Source organism: Gigantopelta aegis, chromosome 1, assembly GCF_016097555.1.
Source record: "Gigantopelta aegis isolate Gae_Host chromosome 1, Gae_host_genome, whole genome shotgun sequence".
Classification (NCBI taxonomy): domain Eukaryota; kingdom Metazoa; phylum Mollusca; class Gastropoda; order Neomphalida; family Peltospiridae; genus Gigantopelta; species Gigantopelta aegis.
The window spans coordinates 42,030,527-42,057,209 of NC_054699.1; the positions used below are offsets into that span (position 1 = coordinate 42,030,527).

Genomic DNA, 26,683 nt, shown 5'->3' on the forward strand with positions numbered 1-26,683 from the left:
TGCATGGTTATCATTATTGGCAACATAAAACTTGATCCGTGAATTGTAGACTCATTCTCAGAACTATACTTTCTGTTAAAAACACTTTTTAAATGAGCTAGATCTTACTATGTAAATAAATATCTTTGTGCTGTGAATTTTACTCAGTCTCAGACGCGCCTTTGTAAGTTAAATAGTCAAAACATTCTTTGATCTAGATCTTATCACGTAAACAAATAGCTTTGTCCTGTGAATTTCAGACTCAGTCTCAGACGCGCATTTGTAAGTTAAATTGTCAAAACATTCTTTGATCTATATCTTATCACGTAAATAAATATCTCTGTCCTGTGAATTTCAGACTCAAACGCGCCCTTGTAAATACATTAACTACAGATCCCGTTAAAACACCCTTAAAATTATCTGTATCTTATCATGCAAAGAAATATCTTTGTCCTGTGAATTTCAGACTCAGTCTGAGACGCACCTATGTAAGTTCATTACCCAGAGTTCCCATTAAAAACACTCTTCTACGTCCTATTATTGAAAGAAATATCTTTGTTCCGTGAATTTCAGACTTAAATGCGCCATTAACTATAGATCATGTTAAAAAAAAAAATACTCTAAAAATTATTTGTATCTTTTCATTCAAAGAAATATCTTTGTCCTGTAATTTTTAGACTCAAACGCGCCCATGTAAATGCATTAACTACAGATCCTGTTGACGAAACACCCTTAAAATTATCTGTATCTTATCATGCAAAGAAATATTTTTGCCCTGTGAGTTTCAGACTCGGACGCATCCTTTTATGTTTAATATTAAACTAGAGTTCCTGTTTCAGACCCACGGGAACTGCTGGTGGATGTCCCAGCTTGCCCACGAAGAGAATGATGTCAGCTCTGTTATCGCGGACGAGGAACACGAACGGGTGGTCAGCGATAAAGGGGTGGATGATGGGTAAAGATCGCGTCTGGATTCGAACACCAGTAGCTGCGGCTGCTTCACTGCCCTCTTCATTCACGTCTAAGAACGCCTTGTGTGTGATGTGTGAAATATAGAGATCCGTGGACCCAGCCATTCCAGAAAAGTTAGCTCTGCTCCTATCAAACGCATCGACCATTCCCATAGAAGGCAGAATTTTCTCCAATGCAAAATTCGATTCAAGGACGAATTTGGGTAGTGTAATGTCCACAGTTTCTTTCCATATTTCCGACAAAGCTGCCTTGAGGTTCTCGTTGTTAAGGTTGTGCTCCAGGCGTGACACGGCATCACGTTCGAACGGCAGGAGTATGAACATGCTGATGTCCTTCTGGACATAAGGCAGCTCAAGCACTTGGCACTGGAGTTTTTCACTGCGACCAATTCTAAACTTCTTTACCATCTTCATCATGTCAACAATGACATCAGCGCCAGAAGACGTTTTGAAGCTCTCTCTAACCGTATCGACAGGGTCAAACTTCTGTTCCCATTTCCCCTTGAAATAGATTGCGTTTACCAAAATCAGTCTTGTCAAAGGGTCGATGCTACCTGGAATTATGTCCCTTATTTTGCCGTTGGTCTGTTTTTCCACCCATTCATTAATGACTTTCTTCTCTCCATCTGGATTTCCAGCAAAATCAGCAAGAACAGTATGAGACTTGTAATGTTTACCTGTTTTCCTAACAAATTCATCCAAAAGTTTCAGTTTGTTGTAGACAAATATTCTGTTGGCGATGGTTAGAGTGTAGCTGGATTCAGCTGCATTGAGGACTTTGAGGTAGTCCTCAAAAGCATCGTGGACCTTGTCACCAAACGTTGTCCACTTCATCACCTGGTCCATCTCAGACTCTGTGTTCCCTCTGGCCCCGAGTCGAGTCATAGCCAGGGCAGCCGAGATGCTGATAGGTGACAGGAAGATGTTGTCAGCGGAGTTGGCAACCTTCTTGTACAAGTCTAGAGTAAACTGGGTGTTGGCATTAGCCAGTTGAGAGATTGATGCATCGTCTTGGAAAAACTTGTCAGCCATTGCAGTAGGCGAAAGGTGGTGAAATACAAATATAACGATATACGAACACAAGGTCATTATTATAACACTATTAGATATCCCAATCGCTTGCTCATAAGGACTGCAGTCTCTTCAAAGCTTATGGGACGTCAACAACAGGCTTTGGAGAATAATTCTTCTTTGCTATTCTTCCCCCCTCTACGACTGGTCTCACATTCTGTAAATTACACAGACACTGTATTAGAAAGGAATGGATTATTGGGTTAACACCATCGCAGCACATTTTAAAGTATGGTTATTTGGTGTCTAACATACGGAGGATTTGACATTCAGTAGTGAAAGAGAGGGGAAAAGTTAAACTTTGGTTTGTTTAAGACACGACTTAGAGCTTTAGAGCTCGCTAAGTTGGACACAATACGGACTTTTTTGGCTTGTCCGAGTTCAGGAAGGTTGCTTTAGTTCAGTACCGTCATTAACAGCTGCTGTCGAGTTGTCAATATTCAGAAATGCATTTCAAGTTATTGTAATCTAATTAAACATAACATTTCAGTAGTTTTGAGGTGAAATATTTTGAGGTCAGCATGTGTGTACTTAATATGGGCGTGATTTTTTTTGGCACAACGTTAATCGCCTCGACTTTGATGCAATCTAACGCCACTAAAGTACATTGATTTATCCGTGGTGTTTATGTCGATTTATACACTGCGTGTAGGAGTTTTAGCAACATGCTATTATTGTCGTCTGTGGGATATGATTTGGTGGTCTTACTCCCCGAGTCTGTGATGACGGTTGATGGTTTTCGCAATTTGCCTATAAATAGAATCATGCCTGCTCTGTTATCACGGATAACGTTAGTTTGTTTTGTTTAACGATACCACTAGAACACATTGATTTATTAATCATCGGCTATTGGATGTCAAAACATTTGGTAATTTTGACATATAGTCTTAGAGAGGAAACCCGCTATATTTTTTATCATTAGTGGCAAAGGATCTTTAATATGCACCATCCGACAGACAGGATAGTACATACCACAGCTTTTGATATACCAGTCGTGGTGCACTGGCTGGCCTGTTTTCGTTGGTTTATTTTGTTGAAATTAGGACTGATTTGACTGTTACTGAAGCAAACATGTAGCGGGTTTCCTATCTAAGACTATCAAAATGACCAAATGTTTGACATCCAAATAGCCGATGATTAATAAATCAATGTGTTCTAGTGGTATCGCTAAGGTTTAATAGTTTGCTTTTGTTTAACAGCACTAACAGCACCACTAGAGAACATTAGCAGCAAGGGATCTTTTATATGCACAATCCCACAGACAGGATAGCATATACCACGGCCTTTGATATACCAGTCGTGGGTGCACTTGCTGGAACGAGAAATAGCCCAATAGGACCACCGACGGGGATCAATCCTAGACCGACCACACATCAAGCAAGCGCTTTACCACTGGTAAGCCGTCCCGCCCCCTCGTTAAACAAAACAAACTGTTTTATTTTTTGTATCAATGTACAGAAATGGACATACCACTGGCCTTGATATCCCAGTCGAGGGGCACTGGATAGAAAGACAAAAACCCAATGAGAGAAAGGCAAAAACCCAGTGATTGAAAGGCAAAAACCCAATGAGAGAAAGGCAAAAACCCAAAGAGAGAAAGGCAAAAACACACTGAGTGAAAGGCAAAAACGCAATGAGAGAAAGGCAAAAACACAATGAGAGAAAGGCAAAAACCCAATGAGTGAAAGGCAAAAACACAATGAGAGAAAGGCAAAAACACAATGAGTGAAAATACAATACAAACGCCAAATCCTTATTCAGATAGATTTCGAGTTTTACACTTTACTTCAAAGAAAATCACACTAACATGAGATGCCTTTTATACTCTTTACTGCACTAATGATACAAAAAGAAGCAAACTAAACCTATATTGAAACCATCGAAGGCTAGAATCTTTCACACATCGAAATGGTAAAACATAATATTTTTCCCAATCAGTTTGTTCAAATAAGAAGCCTTCATTACTATATTTTATGTGTGCGTTTGGCTTTACATACTGAAATATCATACATATTTCTGCAACCTTTTTTTTTTTTTTTACTTTTTAATAATAGTTGCAGTTTTAAAGGGTATATAGGATTTTTCACTGTGTTAAAATGATCGTCTTTTAATCTAATTTATATATATATATATATAAATGATTTGACAGCATTTGTTAATGATGCATAGTTGATAACATTTGTAGCTATATGGTATTTTTCAACAAACTGGTAACATATATATATATATATATATATATATATCCATTTTCGTCTAATAAATCGTTTATAAAAAATAATCCCTTTACCAATATAGGTTTTATACAAAACTAGTTTATGATCTATTAATATTTTACTTTTATTTGTTTCAAGTATGTCTTCTACATTATTCGGATTTTGTTTTTGTTGTATTTCTGCCCAACTTTCCAGAGTATCTTTCCAAAACATATTTTTCATGTGCAATGTTTTACGAACAATAAAAGTATCCCCCTATAAGATTAAATCCTTTGTGGATATATCTGTAAATGATTTAAATAGGGTTATCCATTTTTAGTTTTAATACAACAATCTTCGAACCCATACACATTTTAAAGCTATAGGAAAATTATCTATATTTATAATTTTTATACCCCCATTTTTGTAGTCTTGTGTTATTAAAGTTTGCTTTATCTTTTGTGGTTTATTCTCCCAAATACATTTTTTAAATAATGTATTCAGATGTTATTATTTTTTCGTTTGGGTTTAGTAATACCATTAACTTTTGCATTTCCAACAGTTTAGGGTCATAATTGAGTTCACCGATATGTTCTAACATGACTGTGAATTTAATTCCAAGTAGTTTAAATTCAGTTGTCCACCCAATGTAGTTTCCATCTAGCATGGTGAAAATATATATGTTATATTAATTTGTGATCAATCTTGAGGTTCAGTCTAAGTTAAACAGTAAAGGAAAACAGTTACACATCCATGACTCGCCGCCATTTATTTACCACTCATTCACTAGTTTAGTTAAGTAATTGATACATCGTGTAAGGTTTCGCACAATACTTTTTTTTTTTTTTTTTTTTTTAGCTACCCCAGCAGCAATCTAATTAAAATTAGCTCCACTGGTTAATTACTATTACCTGTGGATCTAACAGCAACCCGTTGCTGCTCATGTCCAGTTGACCTTTCATTCGACCAATCAAAACCGTACTTACAAAATCATGCCAGTGATTTGAAAAGAATTTTAAAACATTCGGGATTATGCCGAGGGTATACGAAATGATTCGGGTGAATTACGAAGTATGCCGGAAACTAATTTCAATTTAAAAATTTATATAAAATTCATTTCAAGACGAAAAAAAACAAAAAACGTGATGGTATAGCCATAAAATCTGTTTGTACTAGTATTAAACAGTACTAATTTATTACTGCACTTTTCCCCCTGTTTTTTTAATGATGAAATAGACCAACAAGTTCGCCTATTGCATAAATAATCGCCGGATATTTTTAGAATTTGTATGCACCCGAATAACGCTATAAAAGGCGAAGTGTAATTGGTCGATATTTAAATTGTTATTTATAGATGAAATATCACATGGACACGGGAGTCCACGCAATGCTGTTAGATCTACTGGTAGACCAGTAGAGCTACTTTTAATCAGATTGCCCCAGCGGTTTCTCATAACGGGGAACATATGTTTCATAATTTCTAGTAAAACATATTCTGCATTGGTGTAACATACAATGCTATTGGACGATTTTGCGCTTACAAACCAATGACGTTGTCGGTACTAAATATGACGTCATCACAATCTGGCACAAACCAAAATGGCGTTACATAGTTTAAAACGTTTACATTTAGTATGATTTACATCTCAATTATCATTGTTCAGTTTGTAACAAAATGTTATTTTAATAAAATTCAATATACATTTTTTTTTTAAACATAATAAACAGAACTTTTTTTTTAAATATTATCCGTGAACGTTATTAAAATAAAAAGTTATAGCAATACTCGGAATAGTGTGCAAAGGGACTTACAGCATACTAGTAGATGGGTCTATATCGAAACTAAAAGACCACTAGAGGAAAGATAGCTGAGGTAATAAATATAATATCAAACTCGCTTCCATTTATTATCAAATTCACATCCTCCGTGGAATAATTATCATTTAACACTCGGTAAAGCTCGTGACAAATGAAGATTATTTCACCCGGGACATAAATTTCATAACAACTGATAACTCGTCTATGTGCTCATATTTAAAAAAAAAAAGATACTACAGTTCTAAGAAATATATTTGTCTTTTAAGTGTAGACGGGTTTATTGGTTAGTGACGTCAAATTACTGTGCGCGGTCATGTTTACAATCACATAATAATAACATGTGAAGGCATTGCAAATGGGTGCATTTTCAGTATTTATGACCTTTTTGGTACATTTTGTGAAAGCAAAACCAGTAAGTCGAATAATTCAATCTCATTTAAAGACTGTAGATTCATATTAAAGTTGGTGGAAATGTGTTAATAATTTTACACGTAAATAATAAAGCACATTCACGTGAATACACAAGCATAACGAATAATTTAAACATAATTATGCAAGCAAATCGTAAAATCATCGTAAGCTAATTATATATATACAGTGCTGTCAGGTGTATCAGCGCACCTAAGCATTCAAAGACCATTTTCTATGTGAACACTGTGAAATACTTAATAAAATGTGTCTCTCATCAATGAAGCAGTGCATAAACTGAGATATACATTACAAATTGTTTTATGTCTGTAGAAAATAAACATTTTAAAAGTGTGCAAAAATGTAGACACCGCCTTGTATCCAAAACGATTTGCATGTCCGGTGTTTCGGCGCAGTAGATGTGGATCGGTGACCGCGCTATTTATAGACCGCCCATGACCTCACTTTGTAGCCCATAAACGCTACACTATTGTCCCAGGATTATTTTATCACTTTTCTGTTTTGTCTTGTTAAACAGTTTAAATATGAAAATGAACGATCACACATGACCCATCTCATGATCAGTTTCGAAATCGTTTTCGTGAGTGGCACAGTACTGCAGATGCATACATGTTCATTGTTATGCATGGCTAAGATGCCTACATTGATTTTTTTTTTCTCTCGTGCACACACGTGGATCTTATTTCGCTTTCATTTTTTTTTTTTTTGTAACAATGCGACATTTGGGAACTGTAAGGTGCAAAACTTTTGTTTTGTTTGCATTTGTCGGTGTTTTCCTTTTCAGCAAAAATAACCGAAAAAAAAAAATACTGTTTACTATAATTTTAAAACTGCGGGAAAGGTGGGGGTTTTTTAAACTTGTTTTAACATTGTTAGTATCATTAAGACTGACCTACTTAGCGTTTATATACACGAATACAGATGGATGATTTATTTTGAAATTATGATATAATTATTGATAATTCTAATTTTAATTGCACTCTTAACAATAAATATATTGAAACTTGATTAACCATTGAAAAAGAAATTGAACTTTAATTCGTTAAAAACACCGACAGCATGACAACTTCCTAAGCAAAATAACAAGTGCGTCGAATCACGGGACGCGCGCGCGCGCGCACACACACACATACATATGGATGCCTGGATAGCTCAGAACGCATCGTGGTTAGTCAGCAATTTGCAGGCGATTCGGTGCCATAGGTTCCAGTACCAGCAACGGTATCGGACAATTTGTGAGGCCAGAAAGGATTTAATTATCCCCAGCGCCAGTGCGTTAATATCTATGTACGTAACAGTCAACCTCGACATACATACAACACATGTATATAGATATCCATACATGAATACACATACATATGTAATGGCCAGTATAAATCAATACGTTTCCACTTCAGTGCCTCAATGCTTTGTTCCTCATTCTTTCTGCTAATATAATGTGAAGATCAATATCGTACTTGGCAGCACACTTTGAAAGCATAATCAAAGTGCTGTTGTGACATACAACAATTACTAGCAACTAACCCTAACAAGTATAAAATAACAAGATAATAGTCCAAATTACTAAGTCAAAAGTTGTTTGTTTTGTTTAACGACACCACTAGAGCACACTGATTTATTAATAATCGACTATTGGATGTCAAACATATGGTCATTTTGAGTCGAAGAAGAAACCCGCTATACTTTTTTCATTATTAGCAAGAGATCCTTTATATGCACCATCCCGCAGACAGGATAGCACATGCCAGTTGCTGTGCACTGGCCGCAAAGAAAAATAACCAAAAACATTAATAATCCCGGGGGGGGGGGGGGGGGGGGGGGGGGGGGGGGGGGGGGGGGGGGGGGGTAGCACATATTTAATTAACGATCTCTAGCATAGACAGCTATATCACAAGACATTACGGGTACTGTTGAAAAAAAATGTTTAGATATAAATCTGAATGACACAACAATGTAATACATCATCAGTGTCGTATCTCTGCACAGTGCAGAGACAAATGAGCATTTGGCAAAACAGTGGTCGACTCCATGCATCTCTACCTAGTCCCTCGTCTATAGGAGGACAGCCACTGCCAAGAAGATCCTTTATTGGAGATTTTGTCCTTGCACTGTCTCAAACATGACTGCCACTCTAAGACTAGTTTACTAAATCGAGATTAGCACCGGACACAGTGCATTAGAATATGTACAGCTGTGACGACATGCACTCGTGAATCACTGTCGTAACAGTGATGATGTCAGGTGTTCGCGAAATGCGAGCATATCCTGCCCCACCAGTGGCACCCGCCATGAGTACTGCCACCACAGTTGTAAACGATGAAAAATTAATAAATGTGCTCGAATTTCACCAAAGAAATGAAAAAGTATGCACAAGTTCAAAATATGGAATATAAATCTAAGCAAAATTCAGTTAATCATGAAAGTAAATCAATAACTAACGTCTTGTTACTAAGCAACTGTACTGACAACTGTTAACCGACGGTACCTACACGGGGTTTAGCAGAGGGTGAAATGGGTATGGCGCCATACCCAAATTATTTACAGATTTTTTTATTTTTAAAGTTGACCTTTTGACAAAATTAATGACCCTTTATTATTAATGTATGATTTTCTTAACCCTAACCCATTTTCTTTCTAGGGGAGACCCCTTTACCCCCTATCACATTCAGTATACACATTGTAAATATTCAATTTCATAGCATCCATACCCAAACATTTCTTTCTGGCAGAAACACTGCTACATAATTGACTATTATTTCAGTTTGTGGTTACAAGAGGTTTTCTGATTAAAATCAACAATCTCAGGGTTAGAATTCAATAGTCCGCGAGATAAAGATAATAATCACTCACTCACAAATGCAAAGAAAAGTATAAAAAAAAAAAAAGTACATTGTGATGTTCTACTTTAAGAAATCCTCGGTAGTGTGCGACTTCAGAGTATGTAATGATAGTTTATGGTTTTTCCAGTTTGCCTATGAATAGGATCATGTTCACGCTCTTGTCACGGATAACGAACAGGAATGGGTGGTCAGCCACAAATGGTCGAGATATCGGTTTGGAACCTAAGCACACGCATGCATATGTAGCTGCAGAAGCTTCAGTCCCTTTTTCGTTGACATCTAAAAACGTCTTGTGTACGAACTGTGAGATGTACAGATCAGCAGAAGCAGACATGCCAGAAAAATCAGCAGTTTTCGCATCAAATGCATCAACCATTCCCAGGAACGGCAGGACTTTGTCTAATGCAAAAGTGGAGTCCATGACAAATTTCGGTAGTGTAACGTCGACTTGTCGTGGTTTGAGATAGAAGGCATTGTTGAGTGTGTCATAATTGAGTTTTTCCTCTAGGAATGTCAGCCCATCAGCTTCAAAGGGTAGAAAAATTAACATGCTGATGTGTCCTTTTAGATAGGGCAGTTCCAGCACTTGACATTTGAGGCTTTCATTGCGGTCCATGAGAAATAGATTTTCCATTCTCATCATATCAACCTGGATGGTGTCACCCGAGGACATTGTGAAAATTCCCTTCGCTGTGTCTCTGGGATCAAACTGTTGTTTCCAGGTTCCTTTGAAGTAGATCGCGTTGATCAAAATCAGCCTTGTGAGAGGATCAATATCAGAAATCACGTCCTTAATCTTCCCGTTGGTTTGGTTTTTTCCACCCATTAATTTATCCTTTTTTTCTGTCAAGGGGTTTTCCAGCAAAAATCAGCAACAAACTGCATTCAGCCTTATAATGTTTTACCGTTTTCGTAACAAATTCATCCAAAAGTTTCAGTTGTTATAGCCAATATCTCTGTTGGCCATAGTTAGAGTGTAGTTGGGCTCCAGCTGCATTCAGGAATTTGAGGTTAGGCCTCAAAAGCATCGTGGACCGTATCACCAAACTGTCCACTTCATTCCACCTGGGCCATCTCCGGACTCTGTTCCCTCTGGCCCCGAGTCGAGTCCTAGGGCCAAGGGCAGCCGAGATGGCCGATAGGTGAGCAGGAAAGATGTTGTCCGCTGCTTTTGGCAACATTTTGTAAAGGTCGCCAGCAAAACTCATTGCTGGCAAAGGCGATTTGAAAGAGGTAATCTTGTCAGTAAAATTCTGCATATGCCATTGCAAGTCAACAGATTTTACCAAGGAAAATGTGATTACGATGTAAGCAAACATGCAACAGTAATAAACAAACCTCAACTCAATATAAGCTGCTTAAGGACAAGTGTTGCAGTTATTAAATAGATATAGGTGTATCTTGAATAGTTGTCCAAAAGCCTATATCTTGTGACCGGAACATCAGAAGGGTAAGAGCAGTAAAAAAAATATATCAAGGTTTATTAATGGTCAGATGAAAATATGGTATAGTAAATAGATCACTTGCAGGCCTGGTGTACTAATATTTGGTTGTTAGGGGGGGGGGGGGTTAAACATTTAGTGAAATATCTTAAAATATTGATGAAATAAAAGTTATCAGGTACTCAGTGCCCTCCCCGCCCCCCCCCCGATAACACACTTTAGAGGGAAAATTTACACTATTTCACTCTAAAAATGTGTTCTCAATCACTTAGAAAGTGTTATCTTCAGTGTAAGAAAGCCAGAAACTATTTTGCTGTGGCACTTTAAAAAAATAAAGGTAAATTGCCAAAAAGTTATATAATAAATAGAAAATTTCATGGTTTTTTGTTCAAAATATGATTTAGAACTCATCTCATGTAGTTTGCCATTTATATCACTTGCGCGATCGTGAGATATGATGGCAAAACTTCACTCAAGGAGAATTAAATCCATATTTGACACCCAAAACATGAAATATTCTCTATATTATGATTATGAAATGTGATCCATCTATATGTTCAAGTGATAAGTTACAACGAGTGAAGGGAAAGACATTGCTGCCATTTACTTACTACTAATTCTACGGATACTCTAAGAATTCTCTAAGGGTTGCAATGGTTTACTAAATGAAAAAGGTCACAAGTCTAAGGTAACTAAAGGTTAATCTTATTATTGGTATTTTACCTAGTTAAAATAAGATAGTAACAAGGTGAGACACACGCGCGCGCACACACATACACACAAAACCACAGGGAGAAAAAGAAAGAAATGTTTTAGTTAACGGACGCATCAAAACATTTTAATTTACGGTTATAGGGCGTGCAGACATCTGGTTAAGGGACCACACAGATTTTGAGAGGAAACCCGCTGTCGCCACTACATGGGGCTTACTCTTTCCTGATGTAGCAGCAAAGGATCTTTTATTTGCCCTTCCCAACATGCAGGATAGACACAAACCATGGCCTTTGTGGAACCAGTTATGGATTTCAATGGTCGGTGTCAGTGGTTACACCTACCCATTGGAGCCTTGCGGAGCACTCACTCAGGGTTGGAGTCGGTATTGGATAAAAAATTCCCATGGCTCGACTGGTGATGTCGAATTAGTGACACACCAGCATCGTAGACCCCGTAGGGCCTAATCACCACACATCAGAGAGAGAGAGAGGAGAGGAGAGAGGACTGAGATGAGAAGAGAGAGAGAGAGAGAGAAGAGAGATTCGGGCGGTGGGTGGGAGAGAGGAGAGAGAGAGAGAGGAGGAGGAGGAGAGGGACAAGGAGACAGAGGACAGAGAAGGAGAACAGAAACCGCCACATACCTAGAGATAAAGACACACACATACCAAATATGGAATAGCATGAAATAATATTAAATTAGGTGAGGAGAGAGAGAGAGAGAGGAAAGCGAAGAGGGAGAGAGGAGGACAGAGAGAAAGAGAGAGACGAGAAGAGGACACGCAACATTACCTAGAGATTAGAGACACACCACAGGACTAAAATAGGGATAGCATACATACGTGAAAAAATAGGTTGAAACACAAAACAGGTACGTAGGAGAGAGAGGGGGAGCAAAGAGAGAGAAAGAAAAAGGAGGAGAGAGAGGAGGGGAGGAGAGCGAAGAGGAGAGAGAGGGGAAGGGGAAAAGAAGAGGAGAAGGAGAAAGAGGATACAGGAGAGGGAAAAGACAAGTGGGACAGGGAGACAGACATACCCACTCAGAGGAAGAGATTTTTTAAAAGGACACAACAACCAGAAAAGAAATATGGAATTAGCTATAAAAATTATTAACTAGGTGAGGAGAGAAACGAGGGAGAGGAGAGAGAGGAGAAAGAGAGAGGGAGAGAGAGAGAGGGAGAGACAGAGAGAGCTAGAGAGAGAGGAGAGACACGCACCATACCTAGACGAGATAGAGAGGAACACGGCAGGAAATATGGGAATTAGCGAATACATACTATTAAATGAGGTTGAAAACAAAAAGGAGGTACGAGAGAGAGAGGAGAGAGAGAGAGAAAGAGGGAGAGAGAGAGGGAGAGGGAGAGATAATACACACACAAGAGAAAGAGAAAGAGAGAGGTAGAGGAGAGAGAGAGGAGTAGAGAGAGAGAGACAGACAGACAGACAGACAGACAGACAAAGAGACACACAGACACACACGAAATGACATATAATGTTAAATAGCTTGAACACAAACAGGTACTAGTAACTACACGTCATGTGTGAATAAGCAGCTGGAATAACATATCGAGAAGTAGTCCCCACCTCCTCCCCCCCCCCCCCCCCCCCCCTAAATATCCACGAGCAGTCTTTAACAAATGAGTAGCTTTTTGAAATTATTTATTTTTTAACTCTTATTTGGCATTCAGTACATTTTCTGGGTACTGGTTCCAGCTCAATATTTATTTTACCAAATGACTTGTCTTTGGATGTAAGGCAAACGACAAACTGGGACACACTGAACAATTTCATGTGCCTTCAGTTCTCTGTTTGTGTTTTCATTAGTGACGTTAGTAAAGCAAGTGCAGGCTCAAGCTCTTCTTATTGGTCAGTGCCTCATTATTATGCAAGATAAATTATTAATATGCAAATTTGTAAAGGTGAATGATTATGCAGATTAATGAAGGATAAGAGGACTTCTTGTTAAAGAATAAATGAATGGATGAATGCATGAATGAATGAATGAATGAACGAATGAATGTTTAACGACATCCCAGCACTCTTTTTAATATACCACAAAGGTATAACACAGAGATTAAAAAAAAACATGACAAACAATTAGATGATAATAATGAGAGGAATGCATGCAGAATCCACAGTACAATGTATTTCCATTTCGGTATGGGACTTCACATGTCTGTGTTCCACGCGTGCTGTTAATTAATCTATCGCTGCGTCACTCGAGACTGGTGTACATGGAACCTGCTATGTATGCCGGGTAATCATCACCCTTGTAGGGTCATACACTCAGGAGACACACCTATAATAGCATCGATAATGAATTAAATGTGGTGAAACTTGGTGTATGTGATCATATACTTTTCCAGTGAGTCGAAAGGTGCATTCACTCTGGGTTGGAGCTGGTACTGAAATAATAAGAAAAAGTCTCCCATTGCCTTAGGTGTGACACGAACCCATTATCTTGCAGGCTAAAATCTGATGGCTTAACCACTACACCATTGAAAGAAAGAAAGAAGTGTTTTATGTGAAAGAGAGAGAGAGAAAGAGAGACAGAGACACAGAGACAGATACACAGACAGACAGACAGAGAGAGAGAAAGACACACACAGAGAGAGACAGAGACAGACAGAGAGTGACAGAGAGACAGAAAGAAAGAAAGAATTGTTTTATTTAACGACGCACTCAACACATTTTACTTACGGTTATATGGCGTCAGACATATGGTTCAGGACCACACAGATTTTGAGAGGAAACCCGCTGTCGCCACTACATGGGCTACTCTTCCGATTGGCAGCAAGGGATCTTTTATTTGCGCTTCCCACAGGCAGGATAGCACAAACCATGGCCTTTGTTGAACCAGTTATGGATCACTGGTCGGTGCAAGTGGTTTACACCTACCCATTGAGCCTTGCGGAGCACTCACTCAGGGTTTGGAGTCGGTATCTGGATTAAAAATCCCATACCTCGACTGGGATCCGAACCCAGTACCTCCCAGCCTGTAGACCGATGGCCTGCCACGACGCCACCGAGACCGGTCACTACACCATTGAGGTCGGTATTCTAGGTCCAAGTTTCCCATCCCCCATAAAACCCAACTAACATGAGACACTATTTGATGTTATAATACAAACATAAATCAATAAAGTTATAAACAATCACACATGTATTATGAACACACACAAATGATATTTAATGCTTTTATTGGCCAGTATAAATCAATGTTTCTACATAGGTGCCTTAGCTTAACGTTTTTTCCTCGTTCTGTTTGCTGTTATAATGTCAATATGAATATCGCACCTGGCAGCACATTTTAAATGCAAATCACAGTAAATGTTGTCTCATACAAGAAATTACTAGCATTTAACTCTTAACAAGTATATAATAACAAGATAGAATCTAAATTACTTTTGATAAAAATTTAATAGGACAATAAAGGGTTAACACACATCTAATCAACAATATCACAAGACTTTATAAATATGCCAGTGCAGGCGGTCCCTCATCCAAGCATGAAATACAGATTTTAAAACCTGAGCAAATTTCAGTTAATTAAAACAATAAATCAATACTAACGTCTCGTTAAATAAGCAGCTGTATTGACAGTTGATATATTAGCCAACGGTACTTATATATTTGGCTCTATGAAACGTCATCATTACAATTTCTGATCACAAGAGGTTGTCTGATTAATCAATAATCTTAAGAGGTAGAATTCAATGTTCCGTAAGATATACAAATCCTTCACTAACAAATTCTAAGAAAATTTTATATATATGCTACTTTACAACATCCACGGTGGTGTGGTACTTCTGGGCCTGTGACGACCTCTTATGGTTTTCCCAATTTGCCTATGAACAAGATCATGTCTGCCCTGTTGTCACGGATGACGAACAAGAATGGGTGGTCAGCTACGAATGGCTGAGTTATTGGCATGGACCTCATCTGCAAAATGACGGCCGTAGCTGCAGCAGCTTCACTCCCCTCTTCATTGACCTCCAGAAACGTCTTGTGTATGACCTGCGAGATGTAGAGATCGGCAGAACCAGTCATGCCAGAAAAATCAGCAGTTTTCACATCAAACGCATCAACCATTCCCAGGGAGGGCAGGACATTCTGCAGAGCAAAATCGGACTCCAGAACAAATTTCGGTAGTGTGATGTCGATTAATCCTCTCCGTTTGAGACGCAAGGCATTGTTGAGTGTGTCTGATTTGAGTTTTTCCTCTAGGAATGTTAGCCCATCAGCTTCAAAGGGTAGAAGAATGAACATGCTGATATCTTCTTGTAGATAGGGCAGTTCCAGCACTTGACATTTGAGGCCGTCATTACGTTCCATGAGAAAAGACTTCATCAAAATCATCATGTCAACCTTGGTGGTTTTACCAGACAGCATTTTGAAAGTCCCCTTCACTGTGTCTCTGGGATCAAACTGTTGTTTCCAGGTTCCTTTGAAGTAGATCGCGTTGATCAAAATCAGCCTTGTGAGAGGATCAATGTCAGAAATCACGTCCTTAATCTTCCCGTTGGTTTGTTTTTCCACCCATTCATTTATCCTTTTCTTTTCTTCAAGTGGTTTTCCAACAAAATCAGCAACAACTGCATCAGCCTTATAATGTTTACCTGTTTTCGTAACAAATTCATCCAAAAGTTTCAGTTTGTTGTAGACAAATATTCTGTTGGCCATGGTTAGAGTGTAGCTGACTTCAGCTGCATTCAGGACTTTGAGGTAGTCCTCAAAAGCATCGTGGACCTTATCACCAAACTTTGTCCACTTCATTACCTGATCCATCTCAGACTCTGTGTTCCCTCTGGCCCCGAGTCGAGTCATAGCCAGGGCAGCCGAGATGCTGATAGGTGACAGGAAGATGTTGTCCGCTGTGTTGGCAACCTTCTTGTACAAGTCTAGAGCGAATTGGGTGTTGGCATTAGCCAGTTGTGAGATGAGTTCCTCGTCACTAAAATGTGCAGCCGCCATTGCCAGTCACCAGATTCTGCCAAAGACAAGGATCACGATATAAACACGGTCGTCAGTATTAACAAGTCTCACGTCAGCACGATATTGACTCTGCTAAAGCTAGTAGTGCCAGAGAAAGGTGTGCAGTTATAGATGGTTCATTATTCTCTTTCATTCTGTATTTTGTCCATGTGCTCAAGGACTGAGAGTGAACGAGTGATAGCTAGATAGCAAGATTGAGAGAAATACCTGCTAGAGACAGATAAACTGATAGAGAGACAACTATACCACAATTCACAGAAACAACAACAAAAATGGACTTTTTCATGGTCCTTTTTAAAATAGTACAGAATATAACCTCTCTAAAAGTGTTTTACCAACGGGTGAGAGAGAGAGAGAGAGAGAGAGAGAGAGAGAGAGAGAGAGAGAGAGAGAGAGAGAGAGAGAGAGGATTATATATCGAAAATACTATCAATCGATGCTGCAGTTTAAATATAAAACTGAGTGCTCACTAGGGCTAGAAACATGACGTCATTCGATGAACAGAACAGAACAGAACTTTATTACACTCAGGCCGTTCCACAACGGAGTTAGAGGAACATACATAATAAATAGTACAAACATGATAAGATGGTTTACAGGAGTATGAAATAATAACATATGATAATATGATTAAACACGTAAACTACGCATGCAATATTTTATATTACACATGTGCTGTTGAAGATTTTTTTTTTTTTTATTGTACGGTCAGAATGGTCTTTATTACTATAGTAAATTAAATGGATAATAAAACGGTGTATTTCAATATTTGTAGCCGCAATGCACGCACGCTCCACCACTAGAGAACATTGATTAATTAATCATTCGCTATTGGATGTCAATTTTTTTTTTAATTCTGACACGTAGTCATCAGAGGAAACCCGCCACATTTTTCCTAATGCAGCAAGGGATCTTTTATTTGCACTTTCCCACAGACATGAAAGCACATACCACGGCCTTTGGCCAGTTGAGGTGCACTGGTTGGAACGAGAAAAAGTGCCACATCCAATGTAAATGATCTATTATCTTACTCAATCACTGATAACGAATATGCTGGAAGACTATAAAACACGGCACTTTTCTCGTTCCAGCCAGTGCACCATGTCTGGTATATCAAAGGCCGTGGTTTGTGCTATCCTGTCTATGGGATGATGCATACAAAAGATCCCTTGCTAATGGAAAAAAGTATCGGGTTTCCTGTCTATGACTGTGTCAAAATGACATCCAATAGCCGATGACCAATAAACCAATGTGCTCTAGTGGTGTCATTAAACAAAACAAACCTGACCAGTTGTGAATGAATGAATGAATGTTTAACGACACCCCAGCACGAAAAATACATCGGCTATTCGGTGTCAAACTATGGTAATGCAAACAAATAAAGTGATGATCAACATCAATATAACAATTCAAGATTTAAATAAAAACAGTGTAAAGAACCTTGCAATGTTACACCCCTGCACCACGGTGAGGTTATAGCACGCGCAGGGGTGACCAGTTGTGGTGCACCGGTTGAAACGATAATAAAACGCCACATCCAATGTAAATGAGACATAAATCTTGCTCAATCACTGATAAGGAAAATGCTGGAACACTATTAAACTCACTCTCTTTCCTTTACCTGATAGTACGACTACATCATATACATAACAATCTCTGTAGTTCCACTCTCGAACATACCCACGGGAAATCTGCTTGCCCTAGATCGTCCTGCTTGCCCTAGATCGTCCTGGTTGCCCGTGTATTGAACAGCCTCAAATACGACTACAGCATATACATAACAATCTTTGTAGTTCCACACTCGAACAAACCCACGGGAAATCTGCTTGCATTAGATCGTCCTGCTTGCATTAGATCGTCCTGGTTGCCCGTGTATTCAACAGCCTCAAACTTGATGTCCGTGCAGCGAGTACTCCTTGCCACTGACAGCGTCTCAGTGCACAGCGTTCTACCGTTCCCGCCTGGCCAGTCGCAATATCGGGCAACTATTCGTTCAATCAGGACATAACCTGATGGAATTTGTTCTCCATCTGACAAAAATCAATACCTCGGTCTCGTAAACGGAAGCGTTCCACACACGATTGCTGGACTAACGGCGACAGAAAAGAATATTGGTTCAGTGACACCTCAACACATTGTATGTAAACTATAGCCGACATACTATATGGTAATTTTCACAGAATTTGTTATCCATGTGACAGAAATCAATATCACAGGCGTACGGGCTACCAGTTTTCTACGGGGGGGGGGGGGGGGGGGGGGCGCGCACTGGCTTTCCTCCGAACTAAACCCAAATGCCCGAATCTGGAAAACCACATTTATTAATATTAGCATTACTACCAAACAGCTATATATGGTTGCAAACGAATCACTACCAGAGCCTGTTTAAGGATCTGCGGGGCCTGTAGCACAAATAACAGCGGGCCCCCCTTCCCAGGAGATATATATACTCTTCAAAAAAAGAAACGCAAAAGGGTACAAATGGGTTATAACTCCGATTTTATGTTTCCTACCGGTTCATGCTTTGTGAATATAAGGTCATTGCATGTCCCAAACACATTCCCACGGTTACATTCGATAAAACGCAGCTACTGTACAATAAAGTTCCAAAATGTGAATATTCGCAAAAACGCAGCCACGTGCAAACCATGTCACCACTGCACGTGCGTTGTCTGCACGTGCAACATGAACACCGACAGTATAAAAGTGCAGGGTGTTCGCTTGCCTGGCCTCTGTATCTGGCCGACAGTTGACAATCCAGGACATGCCACGTCTCAGTGAACCGCAGAGAAACAATGCCATCGGCCGACTAGACGCAGGCGAATCCAGAACGGCCGTTGCCAGGGCATTCCATGTGTCCCCAAGCACCATCTCCAGACTGTGGGACCGTTACCAGCAACATGGATCAACACGTGACCTCCCTAGATCCGGTCGACCACGGGTCACTACCCCCGGGCAGGACCGCTACATCCGGGTACGCCACCTTCGGGAACGATTGACTGCTGCCACCTCCACAGCCGCAGCAATACCAGGTTTGCGCAGGATATCCGACCAGACCGTACGGAACCGCCTACGTGAGGTAGGAATTCGTGCCAGACGTCCAGTTCGAGGTGTCATCTTAACACCACAACACCGTCGACTCCGACTGCAGTGGTGCCAGATTCATCGACAATGTCCTCAACTGCGATGGAGACAGGTGTGGTTCAGTGACGAGTCCCGATTTCTGCTCCGACGTCATGATGGAAGATGTCGCGTGTATAGGCGTCGTGGTGAACGTTATGCGGCAAACTGCGTGCAGGAAGTGGACAGATTCGGCGGGGGTAGTGTCATGGTGTGGGCAGCCATCTCACACACTGGCAGAACTGACCTGGTCCACGTGCAGGGCAACCTGAATGCACAGGGCTACATTGACCAGATCCTCCGGCCACACATCGTTCCAGTTATGACCAACGCCAACGCAGTGTTCCAACATGACAACGCCAGGCCTCACACAGCACGTCTCACAACGGCTTTCCTACAGAACAACAACATTAATGTCCTTCCTTGGCCATCGATATCACCGGATTTGAACCCAATTGAGCATCTATGGGACGAGTTGGACCGACGCCTCCGACAGCGACAACCACAGCCCCAGACCCTGCCCGAGCTGGCAGCAGCCTTGCAGGCCGAGTGGGCCACCATCCCCCGGGACGTCATCCGTACTCTGGTTGCTTCAATGGGCAGGCGGTGCCAGGCAGTTGTCAACACACGCGGAGGCCACACCCGGTATTGACTCCAGATGACCTTGACCTTGGTGGTGTGTCCTATCACTTACTCACAATGGACTAGAGTGAATTGTGAACAATCCTGCAACATTTGGTAATTATCGGACTCACCATTCAATAATTAAATCAATTCTCCAAATGTTACGACAATGTGGTTTTGCGTTTCTTCTTTTGAAGAGTATATGTTTAACGACACCATAGGACATTTTACACTACAGCCATTTGGTGTTGAACTGAAGGTTATTTCGATACTTGGTCAACAGGATAAAAATATGTTTAACGACACCACAGCACATTTTTATACTTCAACTATGTTTGGTGTGTGAGAACGTAGTTATTTCGATTCTTGGAGAGAGAGAGAGAGAGAGAGAGAGAGAGAGAGAGAGAGAGAGAGAGAGAGAGAGGGGGGGGGGGGGGGAGATCTCAACTTGTAGAAAGATTATACGGATTCAAACATACCAGTACTCGTATTTGACTGTTGATTTGGGACTATCCCCAGTGGCGGATACAGAAAATCCATTTAGGGGGGCCTCAATAGCATGAGGCGGAATGCCAAGGGAACTTTGGGGGAAGTTTGGAGGAGGATCGTAAACTGTTTTTAATTAATATGTAATAAAATTATAACTGTCGCAAAATTTAGGAAGGGCGGGGGGAGGGGGAGGGGCCCGGGCCCGGGGACCCTGCCCCCTCCCCAGATCCGCCTCTTCTCCCTAACAACATTCCAGAATCAGTGACGTCAGGTACGCCTTTTAGAAAGAGTACTTGGATTTATTTTTAGAAAATCCCATCAATAAGTATCTTTGTTATATAAATAAAACGATCGTATTGACGTTTATTTACGATAATTTACGACACAACAGGACATAACGTTCTTGACCTTACCTTAGTTGTTCGTGATTTGTATAGCCGACTTGTTGATAACACGAAGTGGACTGGTCTGTCAACTGTATGGTTACTTATTTATACAGGTTCTATAGTTAAGGACAGAACACTTGCACGCTTAATTCTAACGAGGCTTCCTTGAGTAACAGAGTTTGCTGCCATTTTAATAATCACGTTATGAATAATGTACCGTAGCCTTTGTAAGGACAAGAATTATAGACAAAATAGATTTCCTTCATTAGAATATTAGTGTCTGTGTATACAAGATCATCCTGTTTGTAATGGAGAAAACTAGATTTTACCTCCCAATAATGTCGTACACATGAATATGTATATATATATATATATATATATATATATAGATAGATAGATAGATAGATAGATAGATAGATAGATAGATAGATAGATAAATATAGATATATAAAATGAAATAAACTGAAGCTTGAACAGCTGAACAGACACTGATATTCTGAATAAGAAAGTATAACGTGTACGTTATGCTAGTCTCAGACTATCAACAGTCATGACGAAGTTGGCCAACTCCCGACTTACAACTGGTGCGCTCAGATTAACAACTAATAGGTCGTAGGATGAGAATCATGATGTAAGAGCACTCAGAGTCTGACTAGCAACTGGACAGTCGTACATGCCGAGAGAGATCGGCGAGTTGGCCAACTCTGCCGGGACAGTTGGTGGCCTGAGCCTATCATTCAGGTTTCGTCTTTTACAAAAAGTCACTATTCACTCTGAAGTATACTAGTGGGGAGAGGTAAGCGATCATAGCAACATAAACAGTCAATATATATATCCAGCAAGTCATAAAAATCTTTTGGCCTGATATTTAAAACAAAAAGTAATAATAAACAGCAGGCCATATTTTTGTCCTAGTTCATTCAAGCCCTGTAATTTGTAATATGAGATATGACCACTCTAGACTTGAATTAATTTGGTTGTTTGTACAATAGCAAATGAAAGAAAGAAATGTTTTATTTAACAATGCACTCAACACATTTTATTTACGGTTATATGGCGTCAGACATATGGTTAAGGACCACACAGATTTGGAGAGAAAACCTGCTGTCGCCACTACATGGGCTACTCTTTCCGATTAGCAGCAAGGGATCTTTTATTTGCGCTTCCCACAGGCAGGATAGCACAAACCATGGCCTTTGTTGAACCAATTATGGATCACTGGTCAGTGCAAATGGTTTACACCTACCCATTGAGCCTTGCGGAGCACTCACTCAGGGTTTGGAGTCGGTATCTGGATTAAAAATCCCTTGCCTCGACTGGGATCCGAACCCAGTACCTACCAGCCTGTAGACCGATGGCCTAACCACGACGCCACCGAGGCCGGTACAATAGCAAGTGTTCCTTTACTAAACATTTTCCTCTCAGTCCACGTGACAAGAGCAGCAGCACACAGCCCATTTAACGACAGGACATGTGACAAGAGCAGCAGCACACAGCCCATTTAACGACAGGACACGTGACAAGAGCAGCAGCACACAGCCCATTTAACGACAGGACACGTGACAAGAGCAGCAGCACAAAGCCCACTTAACGACAGGACACGTGACAAGAGCAGCAGCACACAGCCCATTTAACGACAGGACACGTGACAAGAGCAGCAGCACACAGCCCACTTAAAGACAGGACACTTGACAAGAGCAGCAGCACACAGCCTACTTAACGACAGGACACATGACAAGAGCAGCAACACAGCCCATTTAACGACAGGACACGTGACAAGAGCAGCAACACACAGCCCATTTAACGACAGGACACGTGACAAGAGCAGCAACACACAGCCCATTTAACGACAGGACACCTGAACGAAGAACTTAAACCAGTTTCAGTTAGGAAGCATGTATTGTCCTGCGAGGTGGATGTTCACCTATACAGGCACGTAGGAACGATATCTAGTGAGGGGTGTGTGTGACCATTGTGTGTGTATGTGTGTGTGTGTGTGTGACCATTGTATGTGTATGTCTGTGAGTGTGTGTGTGTGTGTGGGTGATTGTGTCTGTGTGTGTGTCTGTCTGTGTGTGTGTGTGACCATTGTATGTGTGTGTGTGTGTGTGTGTAACCATTGTGTGTGTGTGTGTGTGTGACCATTGTGTGTGTGTATGTGTGTGTGTGACTATTGTGTGTGTGTGACCATTGTGTGTGCGTGTGCGTGTGTGTGACCATTGTGTGTGTGTGTGTGTGTGTGACCATTGTGTGTGTGTGTGTGTGTGTGTGTGACCATTGTGTGTGTGACCATTCTGTGTGTGTGTGACCATTGTGTGTGCGTGACCATTCTGTGTGTGTGTGACCATTGTGTGTGTGTGCGTGTGTGTGTGTGATCATTGTGTGTGTGACCATTGTGTGTGTGTGTGTGTGTGACCACTGTGTGTGTGTGCGTGTGTGACCATTGTGTGTGTGTGCGTGTGTGACCATTGTGTGTGTGTGCGTGTGTGTGACCATTGTGTGTGACCATTGTGTGTGTGTGTGTGTGACCATTGTGTGTGTGTGTGTGTGTGTGTGTGTTACCATTGTGTGTGTGTGTGTGTGTGTGTGTGACACAATCTCCAGTACAGGGGCCACAGTCTCTAGTCCGATATCCATGATTTTTCATTGTATACAAGGACCTTCTGCTACCCCAATAGTCCAAATAACAACATATTGTGATAATATATATATATATATATATATATATATATATATATATATATATATATATATATATATACATGTGTGTACATTTCAACTCATTATTATTTTTTCCCAGTATTCTAATTACTGTTAATATTATCCAGCCAAAAAACCTACAAATGTTCATTGTAGTCCTTGGCAAAAACATTAGGCATTATGTAGCACTATATCTACATGTAAAAGCTACATGCTGAATATAAAGATTATGGTTTACAAATATAACAATACTTGTGTATAGATTACATCTGGTATAACCTTCTACCTGTTTAAATTTGTACTAGTACAGCAATCATAAATAATATTGGCGGTACAATTTGATATAGTGACCAGATCAGTGTCTCTGCCAAAAAGAAACTTTTGGGTATGGCACTAAAAAAAGAAATGTTTTATTTAACGACACACTCAACACATTTTATTTACGGTTATATGGCATCAGACATATGGTTAAGGACCACACAGATTTTGAGAGGAAACCCACTATCGCCACTACATGGGCTACTCTTTCCGATTAGCCTCGACTGGGATTCGAACCCAGTATCTACCAGCCTGTAGACCGATGGCCTAACCATGACGCCACCAAGGCCGATAGGGTATGGCACTATGCAAATGACTGCAACCACAGTCAACAGGGGGTATGGGGGACACCCCCCCCCCTCCCAGAAAGGTTATGTTTTGGGGTAGGGTTAAGAAAATTATACAGTATTGATAAGATTAATTAATTTTGCCAAAAATTTTACTTAAAAAAAAGATATAAATATAAATAATAATAATAAAAATAATATATATATATATAAATGGGTATGGTGCCATACCCATTTTACCCTCTGGCAGAAGCACTGCAGATGATTTCTCAATAAACAAAAATAGATAGTTTTTGAAACATACACTAGATATCACCAGTAACTATCATTTAATACCCTCATGAAAAAGACAAAGGAATCCAAAACACCAATATCTTAGGTTTATTATATTGTTACATGATTTTTTTATACATATCCATGTATATACAATATAGAACTCAACAAAATTCCCAGATATTTTTCCAGATTTCATTACACCCAAATAAAATTCCCTGTATTTTCTCTGAATCAGACCAAAATTTCAAATTCCCTGAATTTTCCCTGTAGGGAATTTTTAAAAACACTTTTCCCCTGTTTTCCCTATCACGTGGGTACCCTGACAGCTGGAGATTTATAAACAAACAGCTAGATATTTATAAATAAACAGCTGAAGATTGATCAAATTTGGGAATTTATATATAAACAGCTATAAAAAAATTTTTATAAATAAACAGCTGGGAATTTATAAACAGCTTGAGATTTAAAAGCAACTGAATTTTTTTTTATAAACACCTGGAGACTTATAAATACACAGCTGGAGATTTATAAATAGACAGCTTGAGATTTTAAAAAATAAACAGCTCAAGATTTATTTATTAACACCTGGATAGATATAAATAAACAGTTGGAGATATGTAAATAAATCCAGTTTCACCTAGTAAAATCATTAGGACGAGAAACACATATATATATATACCTGTACATTACAGTCATTGATGAAGATGATACTGAACTGTTATATATCCCATCAACATATAACCCATAAGTTGATGATGGGATATATAAAAGTAAATGCATACCAGTTAACGGCCAACTAATAAATAGCACAAGAATGTTTCACCTCAGCACATTTAAAACTATGACTCTTTGGTGTCTATTCCAACATTTGGCAGAGAGAGAGAGAGAGAGAGAGAGAGAGAGAGAGAGAGAGAGAGAGAGAGAGAGAGAGAGAGAGAGTGAGAGGGGAGAGAGAGAGAGAGAGAGGGACAGAGCGAGAAGGACAGAGAGAGAGGGACAGAGAAATGGAGGAGGGGGAAATCTGTCATCACATAGATTATCATTACTCCTACCAGACAAACAAGGGTGGGTTTCTTTATATTCACTTTTCAATAGTAGGATAACTACATACATGTTGCAGACATTTGTGGGACATTGGTCGGGATGAGGGGGGGGGGGGGATCCTAGTCCATAGAGGCAGGCCTGTAGGAACAAGGTGGAACCTGTCTATACACCCCTCCCCCTTCCCCACCTTTTTGAAAGATGAAAATGTACCTTACTGTCCTACTCTATATAATACTATAAATAAATATGAACATCTTGTTTGTGCGCCCCCCCCCCCTCCCGCTCCATCAGCACCGCCACCACCAAGTTCATTAAAATAAACATCAATCGAGGTTTACTTTAATGAACTACAACCCATCCTCTAAAAGTCAAAAGATGTTGACCTCCATCCACCCTTCCCCGACACCACCCCCCCAGCCACGATATCGTCACTACGGACCCGAGAGGGCAGGGCGTTTGATCCTGCAACCGACAGCATCTGTCAAGCGGGCTACTACCAAGTTAGTGCAGGGCGCATATTTAGTCAATAGTTTTCTACGTCCCTGCGGACTATCACCAAGTAGGCCTAACACTCTCCCTCCAGCCCTATCATTCTGAAAGGGGGGGGGGGGGGGCGTATATACGAAAAGAGCGTGGTGTCAGTCAGTTATTTTAGCGGTACAACGATAGCAATTATTCCGCAATATATGTACGCGTTGACCCAGAAAGCCGCGAAACACACCTCCAAATAAAAATGACTACGTGCGTAAATGAATGAATGTTCTCTGTATACTTCTGTTTAGTAAAATGAAGTCTGATGTTAAGATAATAGTATAGGATCTGCTGTTAAAAGAGAGGTGAAGTTAGAGAGGAGTTTTTTTTAGTAAGAAAGCCCGTTGAGACTTACCAGTAAATATCCGAAATCGACGTTTTCCTTCTTTACTTCCTCTCTCTCTCAGTCTCTCTCCCTTACTGCTCTTTATGTAAACACTTACCGGGCCAGACAACGTCG

At 40.0% G+C, this 26,683-nt stretch overlaps 3 protein-coding genes across 3 annotated transcripts; all 3 read right to left on the bottom strand.

The window, feature by feature from the left end:
- Nucleotides 1–26,683, bottom strand: LOC121375152 (leukocyte elastase inhibitor-like). Its single transcript, XM_041502422.1, has 2 exons — nucleotides 26,579–26,683; nucleotides 1–2,178 (listed from the first exon to the last, which is right to left on the bottom strand). The coding sequence occupies exon 2, from the start codon at nucleotides 2,037–2,039 to the stop codon at nucleotides 801–803; it is 1,239 nt and encodes a 412-aa protein (XP_041358356.1). The 5' UTR covers nucleotides 2,040–2,178; nucleotides 26,579–26,683; the 3' UTR covers nucleotides 1–800.
- On the bottom strand, nucleotides 8,307–10,508 carry LOC121381370 (serpin B6-like). The gene is given in 3 exon segments (XM_041510693.1): nucleotides 8,307–10,118; nucleotides 10,120–10,143; nucleotides 10,366–10,508. Coding segments are annotated over 3 exon segments (873 nt in total). The 3' UTR covers nucleotides 8,307–9,412.
- On the bottom strand, nucleotides 14,637–18,590 carry LOC121375174 (leukocyte elastase inhibitor-like). Its single transcript, XM_041502461.1, has 2 exons — nucleotides 18,056–18,590; nucleotides 14,637–16,443 (listed from the first exon to the last, which is right to left on the bottom strand). The coding sequence occupies exon 2, from the start codon at nucleotides 16,425–16,427 to the stop codon at nucleotides 15,282–15,284; it is 1,146 nt and encodes a 381-aa protein (XP_041358395.1). The 5' UTR covers nucleotides 16,428–16,443; nucleotides 18,056–18,590; the 3' UTR covers nucleotides 14,637–15,281.

Coding starts and splice junctions, on each gene's coding strand:
- LOC121375174 (XM_041502461.1), bottom strand. CDS start 16,427: ATGGCGGCTGCACATTTTAGTGACGAGGAACTCATCTCACAACTGGCT.
- LOC121375152 (XM_041502422.1), bottom strand. CDS start 2,039: ATGACCTTGTGTTCGTATATCGTTATATTTGTATTTCACCACCTTTCG.